A 21,733-nucleotide genomic window follows, 5' to 3' on the forward strand; every position below is an offset into this window, starting at 1 on the left:
AGTTTGAACAGAGTGGTTCTTTTAATATGTCAAAGTTTTATAAAAAGACAAGGGGACCGGAGATGACCTATAAGATGATAGATGATCTATAAGTTATAACAGGTTTCACATTACAGATGTCTGTAATGTATTCATGACAAGTCCAAAAGTATGTAATTAAAGACTACAACTACATTCTCTACACAAGTCACAATTCCAATAAAAATATATTTATTAGTCAGACATCAGTGCCGTGCAAACGGCTCTTCTCCAAAGCTGGAGAGGTAGCGAGATTAAAGTCATGTTCTGTGGATTTTAAATAAAAATCTTTGATTTAACTTAACTATGACAAACATCTCCTTAATGTAATAATTAACAAACTTGTAGAAGCACCAAATGCAGCTCTAATAACATCTGACTATCAAACATGTTTGCCATATCAAGGCTACTGATATATTATTATTATCCACAGAAAAACACAATTACACACCTTTGATCAAATCATTTTTATTTGAGAATAAAACCTGGACTGTGATCCTGAACAATGCGAGGGTTTAATGGTCAGTTTGCTCTGATGCAGTTCTCACACACAACCAGCAGATGTCCTGGTGTCAAGCAATGGGTCGATTTCAACCCAACTGTGTCATAGTTGCTCAGTAATTAATGAGGTTTGATTTCACCATCTCTAGGGTCAGGCGGGCAATGGTCAAAACAGAAGATCCAAAAACACAAGCAGAGGTACCGACAGGGAATAGGCAAAAATAGGTAATGAAACTAACGGAACAGGAGCTCTGTTGCTGTTGTACCAATCTGCCTACGTGTACCGACCTCCATCTGTATCCTGACTCATAAAAAAGTTCATTTATTTCACTGATTCCATTCAGAAAGTGAAATTTGTATATTATAATCATTCCTAACACAGACTGCTATTCAAATGTTTACTTGTGTGTTTTAATTGTGATGATTACAACTGACAACTACTGTAATAAACCCTAAATTCAGCATCTTCAGTAAACCCTGGAGAGGACTGTGAAACAAAAGCCATTTAAAAATGTTGGGGGAGATTCACCAAGAGTGGACTGCAGCTGGAGCCAGTGCTTCAAGAACCACTATGTATGAACCACAGATGTATGAAGACATGCATTTCAGCTGTTGCATTCCTTGTGTCAAGCCACTCTGAAAAAACAGTGTCAGAAGCGTCTCACCAGATAAAAAGGACTTGGACTGCTGCTGAATGCTCCAGAGTTATGTTCTCAGGCTTCCAGAGTCTGGAGGAAGAGTGGAGAGGCACAGAATCCACGTAGCTTGATGTCTAGTGTAAAGTTTCCACAGTCAGCGATGGTTCCGAGTGCCATGTCATCTGTTGGTGTTGGTCCACTGTGTTTTCTGAGGTCAAAGGTCAAAGCAGCCATACACCAGGACAAAGTGCATCCTGCTGCTGACAAGCTTTAAGGAGATGCAGCTTTCAATCTGCAACAGGACCTGGCACCTGCACAAACTCCCAAAGCTACCAGTGCACCACTCCCACTCCCATTAAAGAGGGAAGGACCTTTATTTTGTTTGTTTGGTCTTGTATTCTGTGAAAAACAGTACAATGATAAATACAGTAGTAATAGCTTAGCCTAACCAACTACCAGCTAACGTGTCAAATTGTTACGTATGTGTACATATAAATCGTGTAAACAACAAATGTAACCATTGCAGTAAATGTATGCAAACCAATCCAAATGACAAATGTTGACTATCGGATCGTCCACCTACTTTCGTCATGAACGCAGATCCAACGGTCAGTCAAACTCATAACATTACATCCTTATGGCAACCGTTGTCTTTGACCCCTTAGCTGACCCTAGAGATGCCTGACTTATAACCATAACAACGATGGAAATTATAATTATATTTATATAACCAGCACATGTAGATATGCCATTAAAAGCCTTAATGTGCCACGGCAGGTTCTGTATATGGCATAATATTGTTTATACTCTGACGACCTGGGGGCAGACAGTCCCGCTAGATTAGCTAGCTTTGCAGCTAACTGCCATAGGTCTAAGCCCTATTGGTCAGAGTACTTGTGTCCCAATATGACCCCAAGTACCTCATAGCAATAAAGAGGGATAAACAGAAAACTAAGTATCCTGTTTCCACTCAGAGTGCCAGTTTTAATTTGGAACCATTAAAGGAGTCATATCATACTTTTCATTCTAAAAAATATTAGACTTTAATGTCTCAGTAAGGTCTCTGTAAATTTTCATCCCATAAAACCCTTTAGATCGTTCACACTGCCCCTGTCAATGTGTGGTTTTCACTCCCCATCAGCAAACGCTGTGTTTTCTGGGCGTGTCGCAAGCGAAGCTGCTCGCCACACCTCTGTGCGGAAGCGCATACCTTTTTTGTTGTTGTTGTTGTTTTTTTTAAATTGGCTCCATGGATACGAGCCACCGCACGGTTAGGATACAATAGGTGGCAGTAGTGCGACATTGAGAATGCAATCCACCGCAATCCTCCACAGAAGAAGACCCACTACAGGACTGCACAACATTAACCAGCTGATTCGTAGCGTAGTAGAACCATACGTCTACGATCCCGAATCTGACCCTGAAGCTGAAGAGGAGGCTGTTGAAGTCACCACATTTCGGCTGATGCAAGATGTGTCTCATGCGTAATGTCGCATTTACTTTAATTTAATTGATTTATGTAATTTGCAAAGCGACTGGCGGTTGCTAATGCGAATGCTAAATGGCGTGTGCAGCTTCAATATTCACAACACGACTTACCTGGAAAACTCTGGTTAATAGAGAACACTACTTTAGCTTATAATAAAAGTTTGAGAGCATAGCTGAAATAATATAAATACATTTTACATTTACACATTTCACTGTTTTTGTCTTACTTGTGCTGCTGCTCTGACAATTTTATTTAAAAAATGTGCATTAATATTTAGAGCAATCACTGCATGACCTTCCTGGGAACAAAAAGCATTGGTTCAAATTATATATTGACCTAACGTATTTTTACTGCTTTTAATTACGTTTTTTGTCATTCTTGATAAATCTGAGTAGAGGATCTGAGTAATATGTCTCTGTATCTGAAGTTGTTACAGGTATCTAGTCTACAGAGGCTAGTGAGCTGGTGCTGAGGATTCCTGGGGTGAAGAATCTGAGTTGCCATATCTTCATGCTTGGATTGTTGACGAAGGCAGAGTTTCTTGATGGATAAAACACTAAAACACTCATTGTATGATGGATGTAGACCACCTGTGGAATAACTCCTTTACCATTTGAGTAAAAATGTGTTTTTTGTGAGTGCAACACTCATTTAGAATGTTTTTATTTTATTTATATATAATTTATATGCTTTTTATTTATGGCCGCTTCAACTTTATAGCTTACCATATTAGAAAGAGAAAGACATGTAATTTCAATACTATGATTTCCTAAATAAAAGTGTTTTACCTTCAGAAACAGAGTTTAGTGAAATACATAATAGTTAAAGCCAACTTTATTGTAAACCAAAAAAATACACCACTACTCCAAAGCTAGAACAAACCTTCACACAACCTTCACACTCCAATGTGCAATGTATAGGTTACTGAGTTAATTAAGAATTAAGAAGTCTGGGGGTTTGAGGACAGAAGCTTTTGCAGGGCCTTGCAGACGAAATGCATGAAAGTAGGGTAAACAGGGAGATGTGGTGATCCTTGTTCTCATCACTATTTGAAAGACTGAGCGGAAGCAGTCCTCTACCAGATGGAAGCTGTGGCTGTCCTCACCATCACCTCATCAAAACAAAAGGTACTGCAATCAGAATTGTAGATTAGTGAAATGTTCATTATTATGTAGGTCAAAACCTTCTCTAATCTTCCTGCTGACCTCCAGGGGGAGGCTGTTCCTGTCGCAGCTCCCGCTGCGGTTCCTGGCGGCTCGGCTCCGGCCGCACCTGCATCGGTTCCTGGCGGCTCGGCTCCGGCCGCATCTGCTTTGGTTCCTGGCGGCCCGGCCGCATCTGCATTGGTTCCTGCCTTGTCTCTGTCTCTGCTGCCGGACTGGTGGCCTCGCCCTCGGCGCATCCAGCTGTTTGGATGGCGCTGCCTCTTGCGGCGACGTCCGCCTCGACTCCTCAGCCTCCTGGATCAGCGTCCGCCTGGAGGACATCGCCATTCGGGGTGGTCCCCGTGGACGTTGGCCCAGCTCAAGGGCACTAAAGGTGCCACCCTGCCTCAGCGGCGGCTGAGTAGGATCTCGCCCCGTCTCCACCCTCAGTGAGGGAATTCCTGGACTCTGTGTTTTTTCTGGTCGTGGACTTGGTTTCTGTCTTGTGGACTCTTGCTTTGACCCTCCTCCGGTCCTCCCTCCACCCGCCCTGCTCGTTTGCCTTGAGGGGTAGGGGTTCGGTCCCTCCTCCTGAGACCACCCTCCGCCCGCCCTGGTTTGGGGGGGGGGGGGGGGGGGCTTCCGTGGGCGCTGTGGAAGGCTTCTTCTTCTATCCAGCTCTTAGCTTCTTGTCTCTCGTGTTTTGACCTTGACGTCCCTTGACTACCGCATCCTGCCTGAACCTTGTTTGCTACCGCTGCCTGGAGAAGAACTTTGCCTGAACAACTGACCGTGAGTTTACTTAGCCCTTGCCTGTACCGTCACCGAGATACTCTGTGTACCGAACCTTGCCTGCTTGCTGGACTCGAGACTGCCTGCTCCATTCTGTACCTCGTTACCAAGCCTTGTGTATGACCTGGACCGTCTGACTCTGCATTACGAAATAAAACCTGTATTAATCATCACCTTGCCTCTGTGCTGTGCATGTGGGTCCGACGCCTGCCCCAAGTCTGACAACTACTGCCCATCGGTGGTTACAACAGAATACCATTTACAGTATATTATAACATCCTCCTACAGTACTTCAGAAGAAAAAACATGTCACAGACCGTCAGGACGCTGACATGATGCAGGACACAGATGCACAGCCGGAGACCAAACTCAGTTTGGTAATTTATTTAATAAACAGGCTGCTGTGACCCTACCCAAGTTCAAACTACGTTGGCTTCGGACACAGGACAGGAAGGAAAAGGCCAAGGCAAGTCTGCTGGGGGAGTACCGAAAACTTTACACTTTACAACATTACAACATTTACAACATTAACACCAATGTGCCACCTTTGCCGAGGCTCAGCCATAGCATGATTTCTTTTCCTTTGAGGATGAAGATGATACTTTTACTGCTGAAAGTCAAGTCACACATTATTTCAAGAGTTTGACACTTTGAAACTTGGTAGGATTTGGGGTGAAACCCTCCATGCATTGTAAGGAACTTCCTTGTCTTGATGTCAGTGGCCTCCATCTTCTCTTACCAGCTTACTATGACCGGGAGGGCATAGGTGTTGATCGCCCGGACCTCGTTCTTCCCATTCAGCTGTCTTCTCAGGACTTGTCTTACCCTTTGGAGGTACTTAGTGGTTGCTGTTTTCCTTGCGGCCTCTTCGTGTTCACTATTTTCGTGCGTGATTCCAAGGTATTTGTAGCTATTCTCCACATCTGTTATCTTGCCTTCTGGTAGTTCTGTCTATGTTCTGAAGTCTATGTTTCAATTTCCTCCTGTTAGCCTTCTTCCCCGCCCTGATCTTGTCACCTTGTTCCTGCAATATCTGTCTGGCTGAGTAAGTTGACTTTAACCTGCCTCTGACCACCATTTTTTCTGTGCTGTTACCTACCTTGTTCTGGTTTTCTTTTTAATTTTGTTATTTCCAGTCTAGTTCCTGTTTGTATTCCCCAGGCGCTTTGAATGAGAGCCCACTTTAAAGACCAATTTCATTGTTACATGATCATAAGATCTGATACTGACCAATAGCATTCATACCTCGTAAGTCTCGCCTGTGAACTGAACCTTGATTTTGTTTTGATCTTGCTTGCTCCCTCTGTTCTGGTGTTTGGACCACTGCTGGAGACTGACCACCCGCTTCGGATGTTATCACGCCATTCAATGGCCATTATTAGTAGTTATCATCCCATACGTATGGGCTAGTAGGTACCTACTCTAACTAACAGATACTGTAGCAGCTAGCTAATTTGTAACGTTCAGGTTACAGTAGGTTCGTTGTTAAGTTATGCTCGCTAATATAATAAAAAAACAGTTGATTCTCCCACAACAACCACTGAACAACAACCACTCGACAGCGCCCATACTGACTTAGTTGGTTTAAACGTAACCTTACGAATAGATGATGACGACCTACTGCTCCTACTCACAACTGCCAGTAGGTAAAGTAGGTACCTAGCGGCCCATATGTATGGACTGATATCCACTGATGATGAATCATTGAATAGCGTGATAACGTCTGAAGCCGCTCGACTGACTGCCAATTGCCTAACCCCTGCCTATACTGCTACATATGCTAACCTTTAACTAACCATGTCACCTATTAGGTTTATAGTAACAAAATAACATTGAGCGTGGTCCTGACCCTAGTCTGCTCAGTCCACTCTGTTTCACATTCCACTCTCAGAAACTGTCTAACTTTCCGTCAGCCTAAGGTTGTAGAACATAGTTTACCAATGCTGAACGTCAAAGAAAATGATTGGGCCGCAACATTTGATTAGCATTAATGAGATCCGCAGAGCATCACGGAGCAACTTAAAGCACCAGCCAGTCAGTAGCTGAGTTCAGCCACCATCTATCTGCACAGCCACATCTTAGCACTGACTCGTATCTGTGTCTTAATGGGTAATAAGTTGGTAAATGTAACGTATATCACCCGCGACGGGTACGTGGAGTTGTCTAAGTACAGGTGTCTCTACTTCCTGCTGCTGTTCACTGCCTATGTTCTGATTCTGTGCAGTAACTCCACCATCGTGTGTCTCATAGTGCTTCACAGGAGCCTCCATGAACCCATGTACGTGTTCATTGCCGCTCTGTTGACCAACTCTCTTCTTTTCAGCTCTGCTCTTTATCCAAAGCTGCTGCTGGACGTTTTATCAGAGACACCGGTGGTGTCGTACCCAGTCTGCCTCTTCCAGTGGTTCATGTACTACACGTTGGGTGGCTCAGAGTTCCTGCTGCTGGCGGCCATGGCCTACGACAGATACGTGTCCATCTGTCGACCTCTGTTGTATCCCAGCATCATGAGGAAGGCCAACGTCTGTGTCTGCCTGCTTCTGGCCTGGATACTCCCTTTCTGCTACGTCTCAGTGCCGATTGCAAGGATTTCAAATGAGAAACTGTGTAACTTTACTTTAAAAGGAATTATATGTAATAGCATCATCCTTAAACTTGTCTGCAGTTCAGTGGTTCAGCTAAATACCTATGGGCTTCTGGTTCTGGTGAACATCTTGCTGCTCCCGTTGCTCTTCATCTTGTTCACCTACATCAGGATTCTGATCATTTCTTATCGCAGCGGCAGAGACGTGAGGAGGAAAGCTGCTAACACCTGCTTACCTCACCTGCTGGTTCTCATCAGCTTCTCCTGTTTGGGTATCTATGATGTGCTTCTGGCTCAGATCAAAACTGATTTTTCAAACACTATGCTTTTAATAATGTCATTACAGGTCATTTTATATCATCCTCTGTTTAATCCTATCATATATGGAGTGAAAATGAAGGAAATATATAAACACGTCATCAAACTGTTCTGTTCTAAAGTCTATCATTAGGTCCAGTCGAGTGCTTTGTAAAACACAGATGCTACCCAGCGGGCACACAACTGACCTTCAACGTTAAAATATGGTTCAAACAATGTCAGTCATTAATGTGACGTTGATGTAACATTGAAACAGCGTTAATTCTAACGGTTGTAAAAAGGGTGACAAATACTGATAAATCAACATTGACTTTGGTTAAAATACTGTCAGTTATGTTTGTAACATTGATGTAACATTTAAACAACATTTAATGCGAACTGTTGTAAAAAGGTTGACAAAATGCTGATAAATCAATGTTGACATAGGGTTGAAATAATGTCAGTTGTTTCTGTGGCATTGAGGAACATTGAAACAACGTTTGATGCTGACGGTTGTAAAAAGGTTGACAAAATACCTAAAGGTTGTAAAAAGGCAAAAAAAAAGCCCTTACATGAAGTTAAAAAAATATTAACGTTAAAATGACAGATTGTCTTTAACATATGCTATTAATGAGACTTTATTTACTGTACATGTAAATACCTATTTAAATTATCATTTTTGAACTTGAACGAAATTTTATTACATTTTTTAAATGTTTAAATATGCATAATAAAGTATGAGTTTATGAAAATTATCTAAACATGTGTTTTGATTTTTGTCCTTAGATGCTGTCATCACAACTTACTGTATGATACTACATTATTAAATATATGGAAGACAATGAACACATACAGTATACTGTACACAGAGTTGTCAGGTGGCGGTGGAACAAAGATTGAACTTTTAAGTGTTTCTGTTCTACTTTGTCTTCCAGCAGACAGATGACGCTGTTTCATCCAGTGTTTGCTCTGTTTGTTCATTAGTGGTATCATGTGATTTTCAGGTTTAGTTCTTGTTTGTAATAGAGGTAACTTGTTTTACATGCGGTATGAGTTTGGTAAGTTAGTTTGATTCATGTTTCCTTATTATCAGTTTCAATGTCAATGACAGTGTGAGTTGCATATTGATGATGCTGTATTTAGCTGACTTAAATGTTATCTTTACATTTTTTATTTGCATATTTATTGTGTCTGTATTTATTTAATGTTCAATGCTGGTCTGGAACAAAATTTAATGTGTTCTGTCTGAGCATATTTTATAGGTACACAAAGTTAAGCATGTGAAAGAAATGTCTAAGACAAGATGCTAAAGTTACACATTGTATGATTTGATGTATTTGACGTTTCCATTTTCGCTTATGTGTGTGCAGCCATTAAGGTATGATTATTATACATTTGTTTCCTGTCGTTCCTGTCATTAATTTATGTACTTGTTTTTTTTCATAATAAATGCTGTGTATACTGTACGTATATGTTGTAGTTTGACGGTGGACATTGGTGGATTTTGGTGGATGACAAAAGAAAATAAGCAGCAACCAGGCGGCATGTGGACACTAGAGCGTCCACATCATCATGCTTCCTGTCCAGTCAGTATCAACACTATAGGCTTTAATTTGATGATTACTCAGTTACTAATTCCATCTCATTCCTCGTTTACATCCACCTGCAGCCGTTTACGGATTAAAGCCCTGACGACATCTCCCCCCTCTCCATTGGCTCCTACACCTGACCCGGACTCCTGGCAGCTCCTGTCCTCTTGCCACTAGTCTCTGGGTCTGAGTCTGCTCACTTACAGTTTGGTACACAGCCATGTTGAGGTTGATAAAAAAACATAAATCAACGTTGACGCAACGTTGAAAAACAACCATAAATTAACGTACATGTAACGTTAATGAACGACCATAAATCAGCATAAATGTAACGTTGATGATTGAGCATAATGCAAAATTGAAATAACGTTGCCCCATCAACATTGATTCACCTTTCAAAATCTAAATATAATCCAATGGTTATTCAGCCATAATTATAATGTTGCCTCAACGTTGTCTCAACGTTGAAATGCCTGCCGGGAGGTCTCTGCAGTTACTGCCCTATCGTGCAATCGTCGGACGGGCTCCAGGTTCATGTGACCGGTTCAGCTTTGCTGCTGTGTTCTGTTGGGTTCTGCTTGGTTCTCTTTACTACTTTGTAGGTGAGTAGGAAAATTTTAAATTCTCCTACTACTTAATTTTCTATATTTATGTGATAATAAATTATTCACAGCAATTTTCGGTGTCTTTATTCCTCCTTCTCAAAATGAAGCATAATGAGTTTTTATTTGTGTCTGAGTCCAGTTTGACGTCCAGGACGCTGAGCTCAACAACCGGCGGCAGCTGTGAACACACACAAAAGGCAGGCATAACGTAGAAGGAAAATTCACCTGACAGAAGCCAGTTAATGCTTTATTGAGTCTCAATTCACAGCTGTGATTCCACATACATCAACTTCGAGGTCTGTTCTGTACTGGTACCGGGGTTCCTATTTACTGTGGTTAACTGGAACCAAATATGTGTCATACCTATGGTTAACATAGTAGTAGCCTTCATGTGCTCAATGAACCTCATTTGAAGATGGGACAGAACAGTTTTGTGATGTGCTTATATATTTCCTTCATTTTCATGCCGTATATAATGGGATTGAACAGAGGATGATATAAAATGACTTGCAAAGACATTATAAAACGCACGGTTTTTGGAAAATCGGATTCTATCTGAGCCAGAAGCACATCATAAGCAGCCAAACAGGAGAAGCTGATGAGAACCAGCAGGTGAGGTAAGCAGGTGTTAGCAGCTTTCCTCCTCACGTCTCTGCCACTGCGGTAGGAAATGATCAGAATCCTGACGTAGGTGAACAAGATGAAAAGCAATGGAAGAAACACCAGATTTACCAAACGACATATGCCATAAATGTTGAGCGCTCTGGAAGGGAAACAGTGAAGCTTGAAGACGTTACTGTTACAAATGATGCCGCTGAAAGTCATGTTACACAGTTTAGCGTTTGCGTTTAGCACAGTGGACACAGTAAACTGACAAACAGGCAGCAGCCAGGCCAGAAGCAGGCAGACACAGACGTTGGCCTTCCTCATGATGCTGGGATACAACAGAGGTCGACAGATGGACACGTATCTGTCGTAGGCCATGGCCGCCAGCAGCAGGAACTCTGAGCCACCCAACGTGTAGTACATGAACCACTGGAAGAGGCAGACTGGGTACGACACCACCGGTGTCTCTGATAAAACGTCCAGCAGCAGCTTTGGATAAAGAGCGGAGCTGAAAAGAAGAGAGTTGGTCAACAGAGCGGCAATGAACACGTACATGGGCTCATGGAGGCTCCTGTGAATCACTATGAGACACACGATGGTGGAGTTACTGCACAGAATCAGAACATAGGCAGTGAACAGCAGCAGGAAGTAGAGACACCTGTACTTAGACAACTCCACGTACCCGTCGAGGGTAATATACGTTGATGTGTCATTTACAGACATAAAGAAACCAAGAATCACTGACAAACTGCACCTGTACTGAACTGATTTCAGCCTCCTCAAACCAGACGACGATTTCATCACACTCTGGAGCTTTATGTGATTCTCTGACCTCTGGGACCTGATTTCAGCCATGAGTAGTAAACAACTCTCTGAGCTCTGCTGGACCCATTTGACTCCTTGTGGACACATGTTTGTTTCCTGCTGCAAGTGTTGCAACAACTAGATTTATTCAGATTAATAAAGTCCTTCTCACCTGGCAGCACAGTAGCTAGTCAAACACGCAGGAAAACTTGGTAAGTCCTAGTGAGAAGGTCTTAATATCCTTCTATCCATTATCCATCCTTCCACCTGTCTATCATCAATCCACCTATTTATCCACCCATCCCTTCGTCCATCCATCCAGACATCCTCTTCATAAAAAACTAGGGTGTAAATGTTTTCCATCAAACGACTGTTTTCTGACTGACCTCTAACTTCATCCATCTATCTCAGTCTCAATCCAAAGGATTCTTCTGTGACACCAATTCAGTGGCTTGTTCTGTTGATTCAGTCTCGTCTTTGTGTATAGGGCTGATGTGAGACTGCACATGTAAAACAGACCTTTCTGCTGTATGATTGTACTGACGTGTAAGTTTTATGTTGACAAAGTTGCTGCAGCTCTAGATTCAGACCTTCTCTGTCAGCTGTGTTGCTTGTGTTTGCCCACACACACCTGTAATAAATTTTGTTGATGTTTTTTGATGGAGCATCAGAAAAGTGACGTCTCCAGAGTTGGATCTTGTTGATGTGCTGCTGGGCCTTAGTGTAATGAGGTCCGCAGAGCATCAGGGAGCCAGATAAAAGCCTGTGCAGCCGAGCTGTTTGCATCTGCAGTCGTAATGGATGCAAAGTCAAATGTAACGTATGTCTGTCTGGACGGGTTTGTGGAGTTGAACGCATACAGACATCTGTACTTCATCATCATGTTCGGTGTTTATGTTCTAATCATCTGCTGTAACGCGACCATTGTGTGTCTGATCTGGGTTCACAGGAGCCTCCATGAGCCCATGTACGTCTTCATCGCTGCTCTGTTATTTAACTCTCTGCTCTACAGCACCAACATCTACCCCAAGCTGCTGCTGGACTTACTGTCTGAAAAGCAGGTAATTTCTTTTCAACTGTGTTTGGTGCAGGCTTTTGTTTATTACACTCTGGCCACAGCAGAGTTCCTGCTGCTGGCGGCCATGGCCTACGACAGGTACGTGTCCATCTGCAAACCTCTGCTGTACCCCAGCATTATGAGGAAGGCCACAGTGAACGTGTGTGTGGCTGCAGCCTGGACTCTGCCTGCCTGTGAAGTCGCCGTCTCAGTTGCACTGAACGCTAACATCAAGCTCTGCAGCTGCAGCCTGAATGGGATCTTCTGTAATAACTCAATCTACAGAATTCAGTGTGCGAGCTCAGCAGCGCTGACGGTGTATGGTGTGTTCATGCTGCTCAACCTGTCGCTGCTCCCCGTGCTCTTCATCCTGTTCAGCTACAGCAGGATTGTGATGGTCTGCTACCGCAGCGGTGCAGACGTGAGGAGAAGAGCTGCCCACACCTGCTTACCTCACCTGTTGGTTCTCATCAGTTTCTCCTGCTTTTTTGTTTATGACATTATAATTGTGAAACTAGAAACTAACTTTCCAAAAAGTGCTCGTTTGATAATGACATTACAAGTAATATTGTATCATCCTCTGTTTAATCCAATGATATACGGACTAAAGATGAAAGAAATTTTTAAGCACCTCAGAAAAATATTGTATCAGTTAAAACATTTCAGGAATGTAAAGTAACGGCCTGAAACCATTACAGAGAGGAACATTCACATGCCCCTCATTAAGGAGTAGAACACACGACCACAGAATCCAAACAGCTGTTTTAATAATCTACCTGCCAGTTCAGATCATTCTGCTTTTGTTCAAGACTCAAACCTTTTAGGTCCATAGACCAGCTGGAACCGTCTGGCACGGAAACTGCTAACGCTCTGTTGAACTCAGATGCTTCATTAAACAATTTCAGCCAAACGGTCTGTGTGTTTTTTTGGGTGGTCTAACTATTAGGTTCCGTCTCCCCTGTGGTTCTGTTTCCTTCCTCTTTACCTATAGCAGCTACAAGCAGCATCAAAGCTTCAACTGTGCAGCATAACTACATAAAGCTGATTATTACAGACATTAGCAAGGTTCATCGTTTGCTTGTCTACACACACAAAGGCACATGGAACTTTTTCTTTTTATGCTTGTTACACCCTCTGCTCGTCATGTGGGGGACACGAATGGAAATCAGTTTATTGTACGTCCGAACTTATAACAAAATAATAAGGAAGGGAACTCAGGAAGGGGGATGCTATTAGAAATCAACAAATAAACAAGATTGAATTTCACAGCTGTAATCTACCACTATCTGATCTAACATGGAAAAATAACACAACATAAAACCTGCTCCAACTCCACTGGCTGCCCAAACATAAATGCACCACTAGCACCCCCGCTGGCCTTGTGTAGCAAGGGTGAATATGTTAGAGAGGGTGTATGGATGTCTGTGAGCAAATGTTGGTGTCTGTGCACCTCCAGGTTCCTCCCTTAGGTAGCTCAATCACAAACTGGGCATACAGCATCAGTGCAGAAAAGTGAACTGCTCACTACTGAGGCAGCCACACGACTGGCCACGGAGCAGGGCCTTTCACAGCTCCCTCGCTGCCAGTCACATGACAATTGGTGGACGTGTGGAGGAACATCCAAATGGGTGATGAAGGCGGGGTCTTCCCATGCCGCATTTCTACCAGCCACTAATCAGAGTCGGGCTTTGGCACAGCCCCAGTATACCAGTAAACATTCACCAACCACTGAAAAAACAAGGACACACACACACAGCCTTGCGGTGCTATAAAAGTGGTGCCCCACCATTGACATAATGCCTTCCCTAGCCCCTTACCCTTACCCTAACCATCACAAATAAAGGCAGACGTCTAACCTTTGCTCTAATCCTAAACAAACCTCAATTCTAAACTCAGCCCTAAAATCACATCTTAACCCTCCAAAAGGCTTTTAAAGTTGTGGGGCCCAGCCAAAGGCCAAGTGACCATAAGGCCCCGCAAGGACACACACACACACACACGCGCACAGACTAACACAAACCTAATCGTATAAGATCCCTCCCCCTAAAAGCAAACCACTCTGGACAAGGCATCAGCTCTTACATTCCCAGTACAGTACCTTTCTTATGGCGAATGTCCAGTCGAAAATCTTGCACCAACACGGCCCACCTCATGAGACGCTGGCTGTGATTGTACATGCATGAAGAAAATGTGTTACAAGGCTAACAATAGGGCCAGAGCTTCCTTTTTTAATAGCAGAACAATTTGACTGGTATCTATTAAGCTTTCGGAAGAAGTAAACAACAGGGTGATTGACACCTTGAACATCCTCCTGTAGGAGTACTGCACCAGCCCCTACAGCCCTTGCATCTATTTCTAGTTCAAGAGGGTGTGCCAAATCAGGAGCATGGAGCATGGCAAAGCACAGCTTTTACGCCGAGGGTTCATAATCTGGGGCTCAGCTAAATTCCACCGTGGGACTAGGTAATGAGGTCAGCGGCTGTACCACGAGGGAAACGTTTTTGCAGAATGACTGTGATCTTCCTGTTGACTAGCTTTGCCATTCACTGTCCTACTGTCTACCCTACGTAGGTAACGGTTGCCTTACCAAACTCGCATCTGGCTAGTTTTAGTTAGTTAGCGCCAGCTATCTTAGAGAACACTAGTTGTTACCTGTCCAGGTGATGATGGCGGTGTAAATCACAAGGTTGTCTAAATATGCAATGCAGTTTGGGACATCGGCTAGCACTATGTCTACCAAGTGCTGAAAAGTTGCAGGATGCCATGACTGTGTATTCCAAGAACCAATCAGGAGTCACGAAGGCAGAGATGTCAGAGGCGCGTTCTGTCACTGGTACTTGCCACTCTGTGCCCAGACGTGGGCCCCTCAGCCGGGGCCATCCACCAATCAGTGGCAGCCACTGGAAACAATGGAAGCAATGCTGTAGTTTCCCTTTACACACAGACTTCAGCAAAGAAGCAAGTTGTCTTTAATGTTTGACGTGGTAGGTCAGGGATATGTTGTCATCATTGCACGGCCTTGTCTGTACTGGTGGGTGGAGTCTTATGTCAGGGCAGCCTGTAGCCTGAGCTCATCACAGTGTATTTGCTGATCCTTGGTTGTAATTCTACAATTGTGCTGCTCATAAGCTTCATGAGAATTTTCAGCTGCCCATGTACGTCTTCATCGCAGCTCTGCTGCACCTACCTGAAGCTGCTGCTGGAGCAGCTTATCATGTACCCACTGTGTCTCCTCCAGCCCTTCCACTATTACACCACGGTGGACTCAGAGTTCCTGCTGCTGTCCACCATGGCGTTAGCTCTGGTGTTGGCTTGGCTGGCACCTGTTTGTGAGCTCAGCGTGTGGGCGTTAAATTATGCTAATTTGCGGCTCTGTAGCTTTATCTTAAAAAGGATTTTCTGCAACACTTTACACCCTTTACACTCTGCAGTGTGTGCGCTCCTCAGCTGTGTCGCTGTAGAGTGTGTTCATCCTGGTGAAAGGTGTCTTGCTACCTCTGCTCTTTTTCCTCTCCACCTACTTCAGGATCCTTATCGCGTCGTGTCCTACAGGGGCCGCAGAGCAGTGTGCTGGAAGGCAGCCCACACCTGTCTGCCTCACCGGCTCACACTCATCAGCTTGTCCTGCTTTGTCGCATACCGTATGATGTTGTCATGTCGATATTCCTAAAATGTCTGTTCAGTAATGACACTACAGATGATTGCATATCATGCTCTGTTCAACCGCTTCATTTATGCACTGACGAATAAGGGAAATCAAGAAACACCTGAAAATGTTCTTTAACATTAGGAAGTCACACAAGTATCAGTCTGTGTTTAACTGTGACCAGCAGTGCAGACGTGGTGGAAGTGATGTCATGGAGGATGAAAGATGACGTTACATGTCGGTTCTTACAGGCTCATAAATAAAATATGTTTTAACAATGAGAAAACCTATTTCTATTATTACTTCTTGTTGGGTCTGAAAATACCACAACAGCACTGATACACACAGAGACGAGAACAATATAGCACAACTGAGAGCTAACCAGTTTTTACTTGGCCAAGGGTCAAGATCTTAGCGTTGTAAGCGCTTCACTCAGAGACCACCAACTCCAACGAGCTTCCCCAAAGCACAGCATTTTACACGCCTTGTACATGCCTTCATCATCACATCATTGGTGAACTTGTTAACATGCGGAAACACACACATTAGGCATAGCAATACTCCTCCAAAACCTCTTGTGGTTTTGAACACCTACGCCTGAGTAGGAGCACAGAGCAAATGGCAAATGTGACAAAATTGTTCTTCGTACATGACAATACTTGGAAACCTGTGGTTAGAGGTCTGTGCACCTGTCAATGTGGTTATAAGGCACAGCAAATGCAAACCATAAATGGAAAATGTGAAAAGGTAAATGATACATATAAACGATTAGATGAATATAATAAATGAGATGAATAATAGATGAAAATATATTTTCTCCAACATCTCTCTTTCTCCCGTAGATGCAGCAAATGCTGTGCATTTACTCCAGGTAATGCTGTTGCAACCTGACTGTGACCTCACCAGTGTTAGCTTAGCCTTAGCATCACGTCAGTCATCTACAACTGTCCCCGCATCCTGCTTTAAGCTACATTCTTTTCTCCTTCAAGGCTTCATTACTTTATTAATTACAGTTTCCTGAGCACGAACTACGGCCACAGAAAGAAGGTGTGTTTAGAGATTTTAATGAGTGTGACCTCTGTCCGGACACCACTGTAGCTGCAGACTCCTGGGTTTTCTGACTTGTTTACATGCGGGGGAAATTAATGAGATCCATGGAGGGTGAGCTGCCTGATAAAAGATGTCCCCCTGTCCTGTGAAAAGGATGCTTTCACTAAACTGAGTCCAACTTCATTGTCAGCAGCTTGATGGATGACAGGTTGAATGTTACTTATCTGACTCTTGATGGGTTTGTGGAGCTGCATAAGTTCAGATATGTTTATTTTCTGATCATGTTCACAGTGTATGTTCTAATAATTGTGTGTAACTCAACCATCGTGTGTCTCATCTGGATCCACAAAAGCCTCCATGAGCCCATGTACGTCTTCATTGCCGCTCTATTAATCAACTCTCTGCTCTACAGCACCAACATCTACCCCAAGCTGCTGACTGACTCTTTATCTGCCGAAGCCACTGTAACCTATAAGCTGTGTCTCTTCCAGTCTTTTGTTTGTTACAGTCTGGCCAGCTCAGAGTTCCTGCTGCTGGCAGCCATGGCCTACGACCGGTACGTGTCCATATGCAAACCGCTGGAGTACCCGAGCATCATGAGGAGGCCCACGGTCCTGCTGCTGCTGGCTGTGTGCTGGCTGCTGCCCGTGTGTGAGCTGGCAGTGTCGGCTGTGCTCTACGCTAACATGAAGCCGTGTAGCTTCACTCTGAAAGGCATTTTCTGTAACAACTCCATCTACACAGTGCAGTGCGTGCGCTCGCTGACTCTGGCCGTTTACGGCATCTTCATGTTGGTGAACATGTCATTGTTCCCTTTCCTCTTTATCCTCTTCACCTACAGTAGGATCCTCCTCATTTCCTACAACAGCAGCAGCAGCAGGACAGTCCGGACGAAGGCTACCCACACCTGCTTGCCTCACCTGCTGGTTCTCATCAACTACTCCTGTTTCTTAACCTATGACATCATCATCGTGCGTCTAGACTTGGACTTCACTAAAGTCATTCGTTTCATAATGACTTTGCAAATGATTTTGTATCATCCTCTCTTTAACCCAATTATATATGGACTAAAGATGAAGGAAATCTCCAAGCACCTAAAGAGGTTAATGAGTGGGGTCAAAGATTTTCTTTCAATGGCTGGTTGATATGACGCTGAAACCGTGTAGAGTAGTGTTTGACCCCCAGCTTAGCTTCAGCATCTTTATCAGAACATTCCCAATAAATTCATATTTAAAGTCAGTGTCCTCACGTGTTTTTGTCTAGTTTAAGAAGCATTGTATTGTAATGGGCTGAATGTCATATTGAGATGGACAGTTTAGCATTTTCAAGAGGTGTATATGAGTAATACTGTAAATACGCCTCTTGATTAATGGTTTAGGAGAGATAGCATAACCAGCAGCTGATAATAAACATGAAATACTAATTAAAACTAATAACAATAATATGAATGATATTAAGGCATGTGCATACACTAAAATAATACATTTACATTTGTACAAAATAATTATGAAACATTATTAATAGTGATAATTGTAAGTAGCAGCTGTAAGTAGCAGCAGTTCCTCTGTGGACCTGAGGACCACGAGGGACCGTGGTGGCCGACATCATCAGAGGCAGAACCACTGAGGGACAGGTACAGAAGAGGTCCTCCCTCCAACCAGTGACAGGAACCATTATGGAACTGAAACTGGACATTAAGCTGGAGCTGGACCGAGAGGTGTGGTCGCAGCATGATTGCCAGGAACAGGCTGAATGGAAAATGGAAAGGTGACCATCCTCCATCACCATCTAGTCGCTGCCCACTGTCTCCTCCCAGAGAACCATTGAGACAGACCTGGTGCCACAATGGTTGATGAAGCAGGCAGTGATAGAAACTGTAAAGCTTGAACTGTGGAAGGCGGTGGGACAGAACCCATATGTGTTGTAGTAGTATCAAGAGAGAGAACAGCTGACAGAGTCAGCCCAGGAACCCTGACAGCCACCCCCACAAAGTCAAAGTGAAGGCCAACCTAGTGGTCTGACCATAACCCCTGGCACCATGTTGGGCCACCAACAGGAAGCTGGCAATTGGTGGAGACGACAGAGGAGACCAACTAGGCAGCAGAACCATGCACCCCAAGTCAAGCACAGACCCCATTGACACACAAACGCACATAAACACACTACCACATACACTTCCACAAATATCTACTTAATCTTACGTGAACCCATGCATTCTCACATACATGTTCACACCCAGAGTATTTACTTATTCTTAGGTAGGTCTCTGACTCACTGCCTGTGGGGGACCCATCCATGAGGGACCCACGGCACCTCCAACGAGAAAGAGGCAGGGGGCAGCAGGACAGGCACCCAGGGCCATGCAGCCTAGCTTGAATGTGAGTGTGTAGAACTGGAATGCATTAAAAGTGGGGTAGAGCCCACCCTTCCAGGATCCAAAGCGCTTTACACTACATTCACCCATTCGCACTTCCACGGTTCAAGCTCCACAGTTTCTATCACTGCCTTCTTCATCGACCATTGTGGCACCCGCCTCAATGGTTCTCTGGGAGGAGACTGCTGGCAGCGACTAGATTCACCTATTTTGATTCACTATTTAAACTCACATTCTCACACTGATGCCAGCGACTGCCATGCACTTGCACTCGCTTGAAAGATCAGGGGCAATGTGGGGTTCAGTGTCTTGCTCAAGGATGCTTCGACATATCGACTACGGCGAGGGCTGGAACCACCAATCTGCAACGTTGGACGACCTTCTTACATACTGCACTATTGCCGCCCCTAATTGCCTCCTGGCCCTAGATGTCTATTGTGTAGTGTAGTGTAGTTAAAACTGTGTGGTGATCCTCTCTACTGGGGCCAGTGGGTGAGGACACAGTTGGCTTCCACCTCTAGGCCCTCATTCTGCAACGCAGCCTCAATCATTGTCCAGTCAGCTTTTGTTTGTTCTATGACCCCAGAGCAAAGATATGACCTCTGAAGTTTCCTGAATTTTTAAAAGTTTAATGAGATCCATGGAGGATGCACAGGGTTGATGACAGGTCATTGTGAAGTTTAATGAGATCCATGGAGAATAGGGAACTTTGATAAAACCACTGTACTGCCTGCGGCACCTCACTGGGCTCCTATTTACTACTTGTCACAGCTTTGATGGAGGATAAGTCCAATGTAACATATCTGACTCTTGGTGGCTTTGTAGTGCTGCATGAGTACAGGTATCTTTGTTTTGTGGTGATGTTCACAGTGTATGTTCTGATCATCGGCTTTAACTCCACCATTGTGTGTCTCATAGTGACTCACCAAAGCCTCCATGAGCCCATGTACATCTTTATCGCAGCTCTACTGATCAACTCGGTTCTTTACAGCTCTAACCTTTACCCCAAACTGCTGGTGGACCTTTTGTCTGAAAAGCAGCTCATTTCATTTTCACTCTGTTTTTTTCAAGCATTTATATATTACACACTGATAGTTGCAGAGATCCTGTTGCTGACAGTTATGGCCTACGACAGATACGTGTCCATTTGTAAACCTCTGCAGTATCCGACCGTTATGAGAAAAACCACAGTGACTGTGTTTCTGGTCTTGGCCTGGCTGGTGCCTTCGTGTGAGCTTGCAGTGTCTATGGCCTTTAATTCCACCTTAAAACCCTGTACCTTTACTTTGAAAGGACTCTTTTGTAATAATTCCTTCTACAAGCTTCAGTGCGAGAACTCGCTACCAATAAGTCATTTTGGTTTGGCCATATTGGTAAAATCTACATTCATCCCTACATTTTTCACCTTTTTCTCCTACACCAGGATCCTCCTCATATGCCACAGAAGCAGTAAAGAAGTCAGGACCAAGGCTGCTTACACCTGCTTACCTCAACTGCTGGTTCTGTTCAGCACAATATGTTTAGGATTATACGACGCGCTTGAGGTTCGGCTGAATGTAGACGTCCCAAAACTTACTGATGTATTATTGACTTTACAATTCATGGTGTACTACCCGCTCTTTAACCCAATCATCTACGGACTGAAAATGAAGGAGATTTCTAAACCCCTCCGGAAGCTGTTGTTTAATGTGGAGTTACATTAGGTCATCCAGGTCCATGCAGGTTTGTGTTTGTAATACACATTTTCACAAACTCTTAGTTCACCAGTGATGTTGAACTTTTCTCACTGTGACAACTGCCAAATCAATTCAGTGTGACTAGTGTTGCCAGATGTAACTATCTATACCACAGTTTTGGGCCCAATATGATACCTTAGACCCAATATACAATAGTTTTGCCTTCTCCTCTCTGATAGACCTGTTCAATCAGCTGCTTGTGTTTTCTTGCAAAGGTACAATCCATCATTGCAAAAAAAATGTTAATAAGCAACATGAGTTCAGAATCAAAGCAAACTACTAAAAGAAAAGACGCCGCTGGTGAGTGAACAAAGCAGCTTTATTGTCTGGCAGTTGGATGCTAGGTTTCAGGGCTCACCGTGTTGAATGAGACTAAAGCCTTTTGCCACTGCTGTGGTGTTAAGTGGTGTCAAACATTACAGTGTTAAAAACCACACTAAATGAAACAAACACAAAACGTGAGGTTTCTACCTCCAAATATGAATAAATGAATTGCTTTATTCAAATGGCGGAACCTCTGTGTTGTTTTTTAGGTTACATGCATATAGAATAGTTGTGATTTGAAATGTAGTTATGTCTAAAGTTGTTTTAGTCCATGCATTAGTTTTGGTCAAACTATGATATTTCTTTATTTCCCATTTGGCAACATTGAGTGTAACTGCTCTGGATTTACTCTTTTAATGCCTCCTCACACAAAAGCTTGTAAATCTGCAGCCGAAATATAAAACTTTGAAAATGAAATATTATAATAACATAACCTTGTTAACTGTTTGTCTATATCAGTTATGATAAATATAATATT

At 43.5% G+C, this 21,733-nt stretch overlaps 5 protein-coding genes across 9 annotated transcripts; 4 read left to right on the forward strand and 1 right to left on the reverse strand.

Moving 5' to 3' along the window:
• Positions 1 to 2,165: 2,165 nt before the first annotated feature.
• LOC114846941 (olfactory receptor 11A1-like) lies at positions 2,166 to 8,210 on the forward strand. Of its 5 annotated transcripts, XR_008693469.1 has the most exons (5): positions 2,166 to 2,641; positions 3,074 to 3,773; positions 3,858 to 5,483; positions 5,574 to 5,628; positions 6,907 to 6,977. XR_008693469.1 is itself a non-coding variant. In XM_041069012.2 (4 exons), the coding sequence occupies exon 4, from the start codon at positions 6,689 to 6,691 to the stop codon at positions 7,616 to 7,618; it is 930 nt and encodes a 309-aa protein (XP_040924946.1). In that variant the 5' UTR covers positions 2,166 to 2,641; positions 3,074 to 3,773; positions 3,858 to 5,483; positions 5,574 to 6,688; the 3' UTR covers positions 7,619 to 8,210. The 5 variants fall into 5 exon arrangements, 3 of the variants coding, with proteins under 3 accessions (XP_040924946.1, XP_055361199.1, XP_055361198.1); XR_008693468.1 differs by having other exon boundaries at positions 3,858 to 5,628; positions 6,907 to 6,963; XM_041069012.2 differs by having other exon boundaries at positions 5,574 to 8,210.
• A 1,435-nt stretch (positions 8,211 to 9,645) lies between these two features.
• On the reverse strand, positions 9,646 to 10,987 carry LOC114846942 (olfactory receptor 11A1-like). Its single transcript, XM_029136223.3, has one exon. The coding sequence runs from the start codon at positions 10,985 to 10,987 to the stop codon at positions 10,064 to 10,066; it is 924 nt and encodes a 307-aa protein (XP_028992056.2). The 3' UTR covers positions 9,646 to 10,063.
• On the forward strand, positions 10,871 to 13,171 carry LOC114846943 (olfactory receptor 11A1-like). The gene has a single exon (XM_029136224.3). The coding sequence runs from the start codon at positions 11,866 to 11,868 to the stop codon at positions 12,802 to 12,804; it is 939 nt and encodes a 312-aa protein (XP_028992057.2). The 5' UTR covers positions 10,871 to 11,865; the 3' UTR covers positions 12,805 to 13,171.
• Positions 13,172 to 17,018: 3,847 nt separating this feature from the next.
• On the forward strand, positions 17,019 to 17,966 carry LOC114846944 (olfactory receptor 11A1-like). The gene has a single exon (XM_029136225.1). The coding sequence runs from the start codon at positions 17,019 to 17,021 to the stop codon at positions 17,964 to 17,966; it is 948 nt and encodes a 315-aa protein (XP_028992058.1).
• A 2,005-nt stretch (positions 17,967 to 19,971) lies between these two features.
• On the forward strand, positions 19,972 to 20,898 carry LOC114847345 (olfactory receptor 4A15-like). The gene has a single exon (XM_029136958.1). The coding sequence runs from the start codon at positions 19,972 to 19,974 to the stop codon at positions 20,896 to 20,898; it is 927 nt and encodes a 308-aa protein (XP_028992791.1).
• The last annotated feature ends 835 nt before the right edge of the window (positions 20,899 to 21,733 follow it).

Source organism: Betta splendens, chromosome 21, assembly GCF_900634795.4.
Source record: "Betta splendens chromosome 21, fBetSpl5.4, whole genome shotgun sequence".
NCBI classification, from domain to species: domain Eukaryota; kingdom Metazoa; phylum Chordata; class Actinopteri; order Anabantiformes; family Osphronemidae; genus Betta; species Betta splendens.

Coding starts and splice junctions, on each gene's coding strand:
- LOC114846941 (XM_055505223.1), top strand. CDS start 6,689: ATGGGTAATAAGTTGGTAAATGTAACGTATATCACCCGCGACGGGTAC.
- LOC114846942 (XM_029136223.3), bottom strand. CDS start 10,987: ATGTCTGTAAATGACACATCAACGTATATTACCCTCGACGGGTACGTG.
- LOC114846943 (XM_029136224.3), top strand. CDS start 11,866: ATGGATGCAAAGTCAAATGTAACGTATGTCTGTCTGGACGGGTTTGTG.
- LOC114846944 (XM_029136225.1), top strand. CDS start 17,019: ATGGATGACAGGTTGAATGTTACTTATCTGACTCTTGATGGGTTTGTG.
- LOC114847345 (XM_029136958.1), top strand. CDS start 19,972: ATGGAGGATAAGTCCAATGTAACATATCTGACTCTTGGTGGCTTTGTA.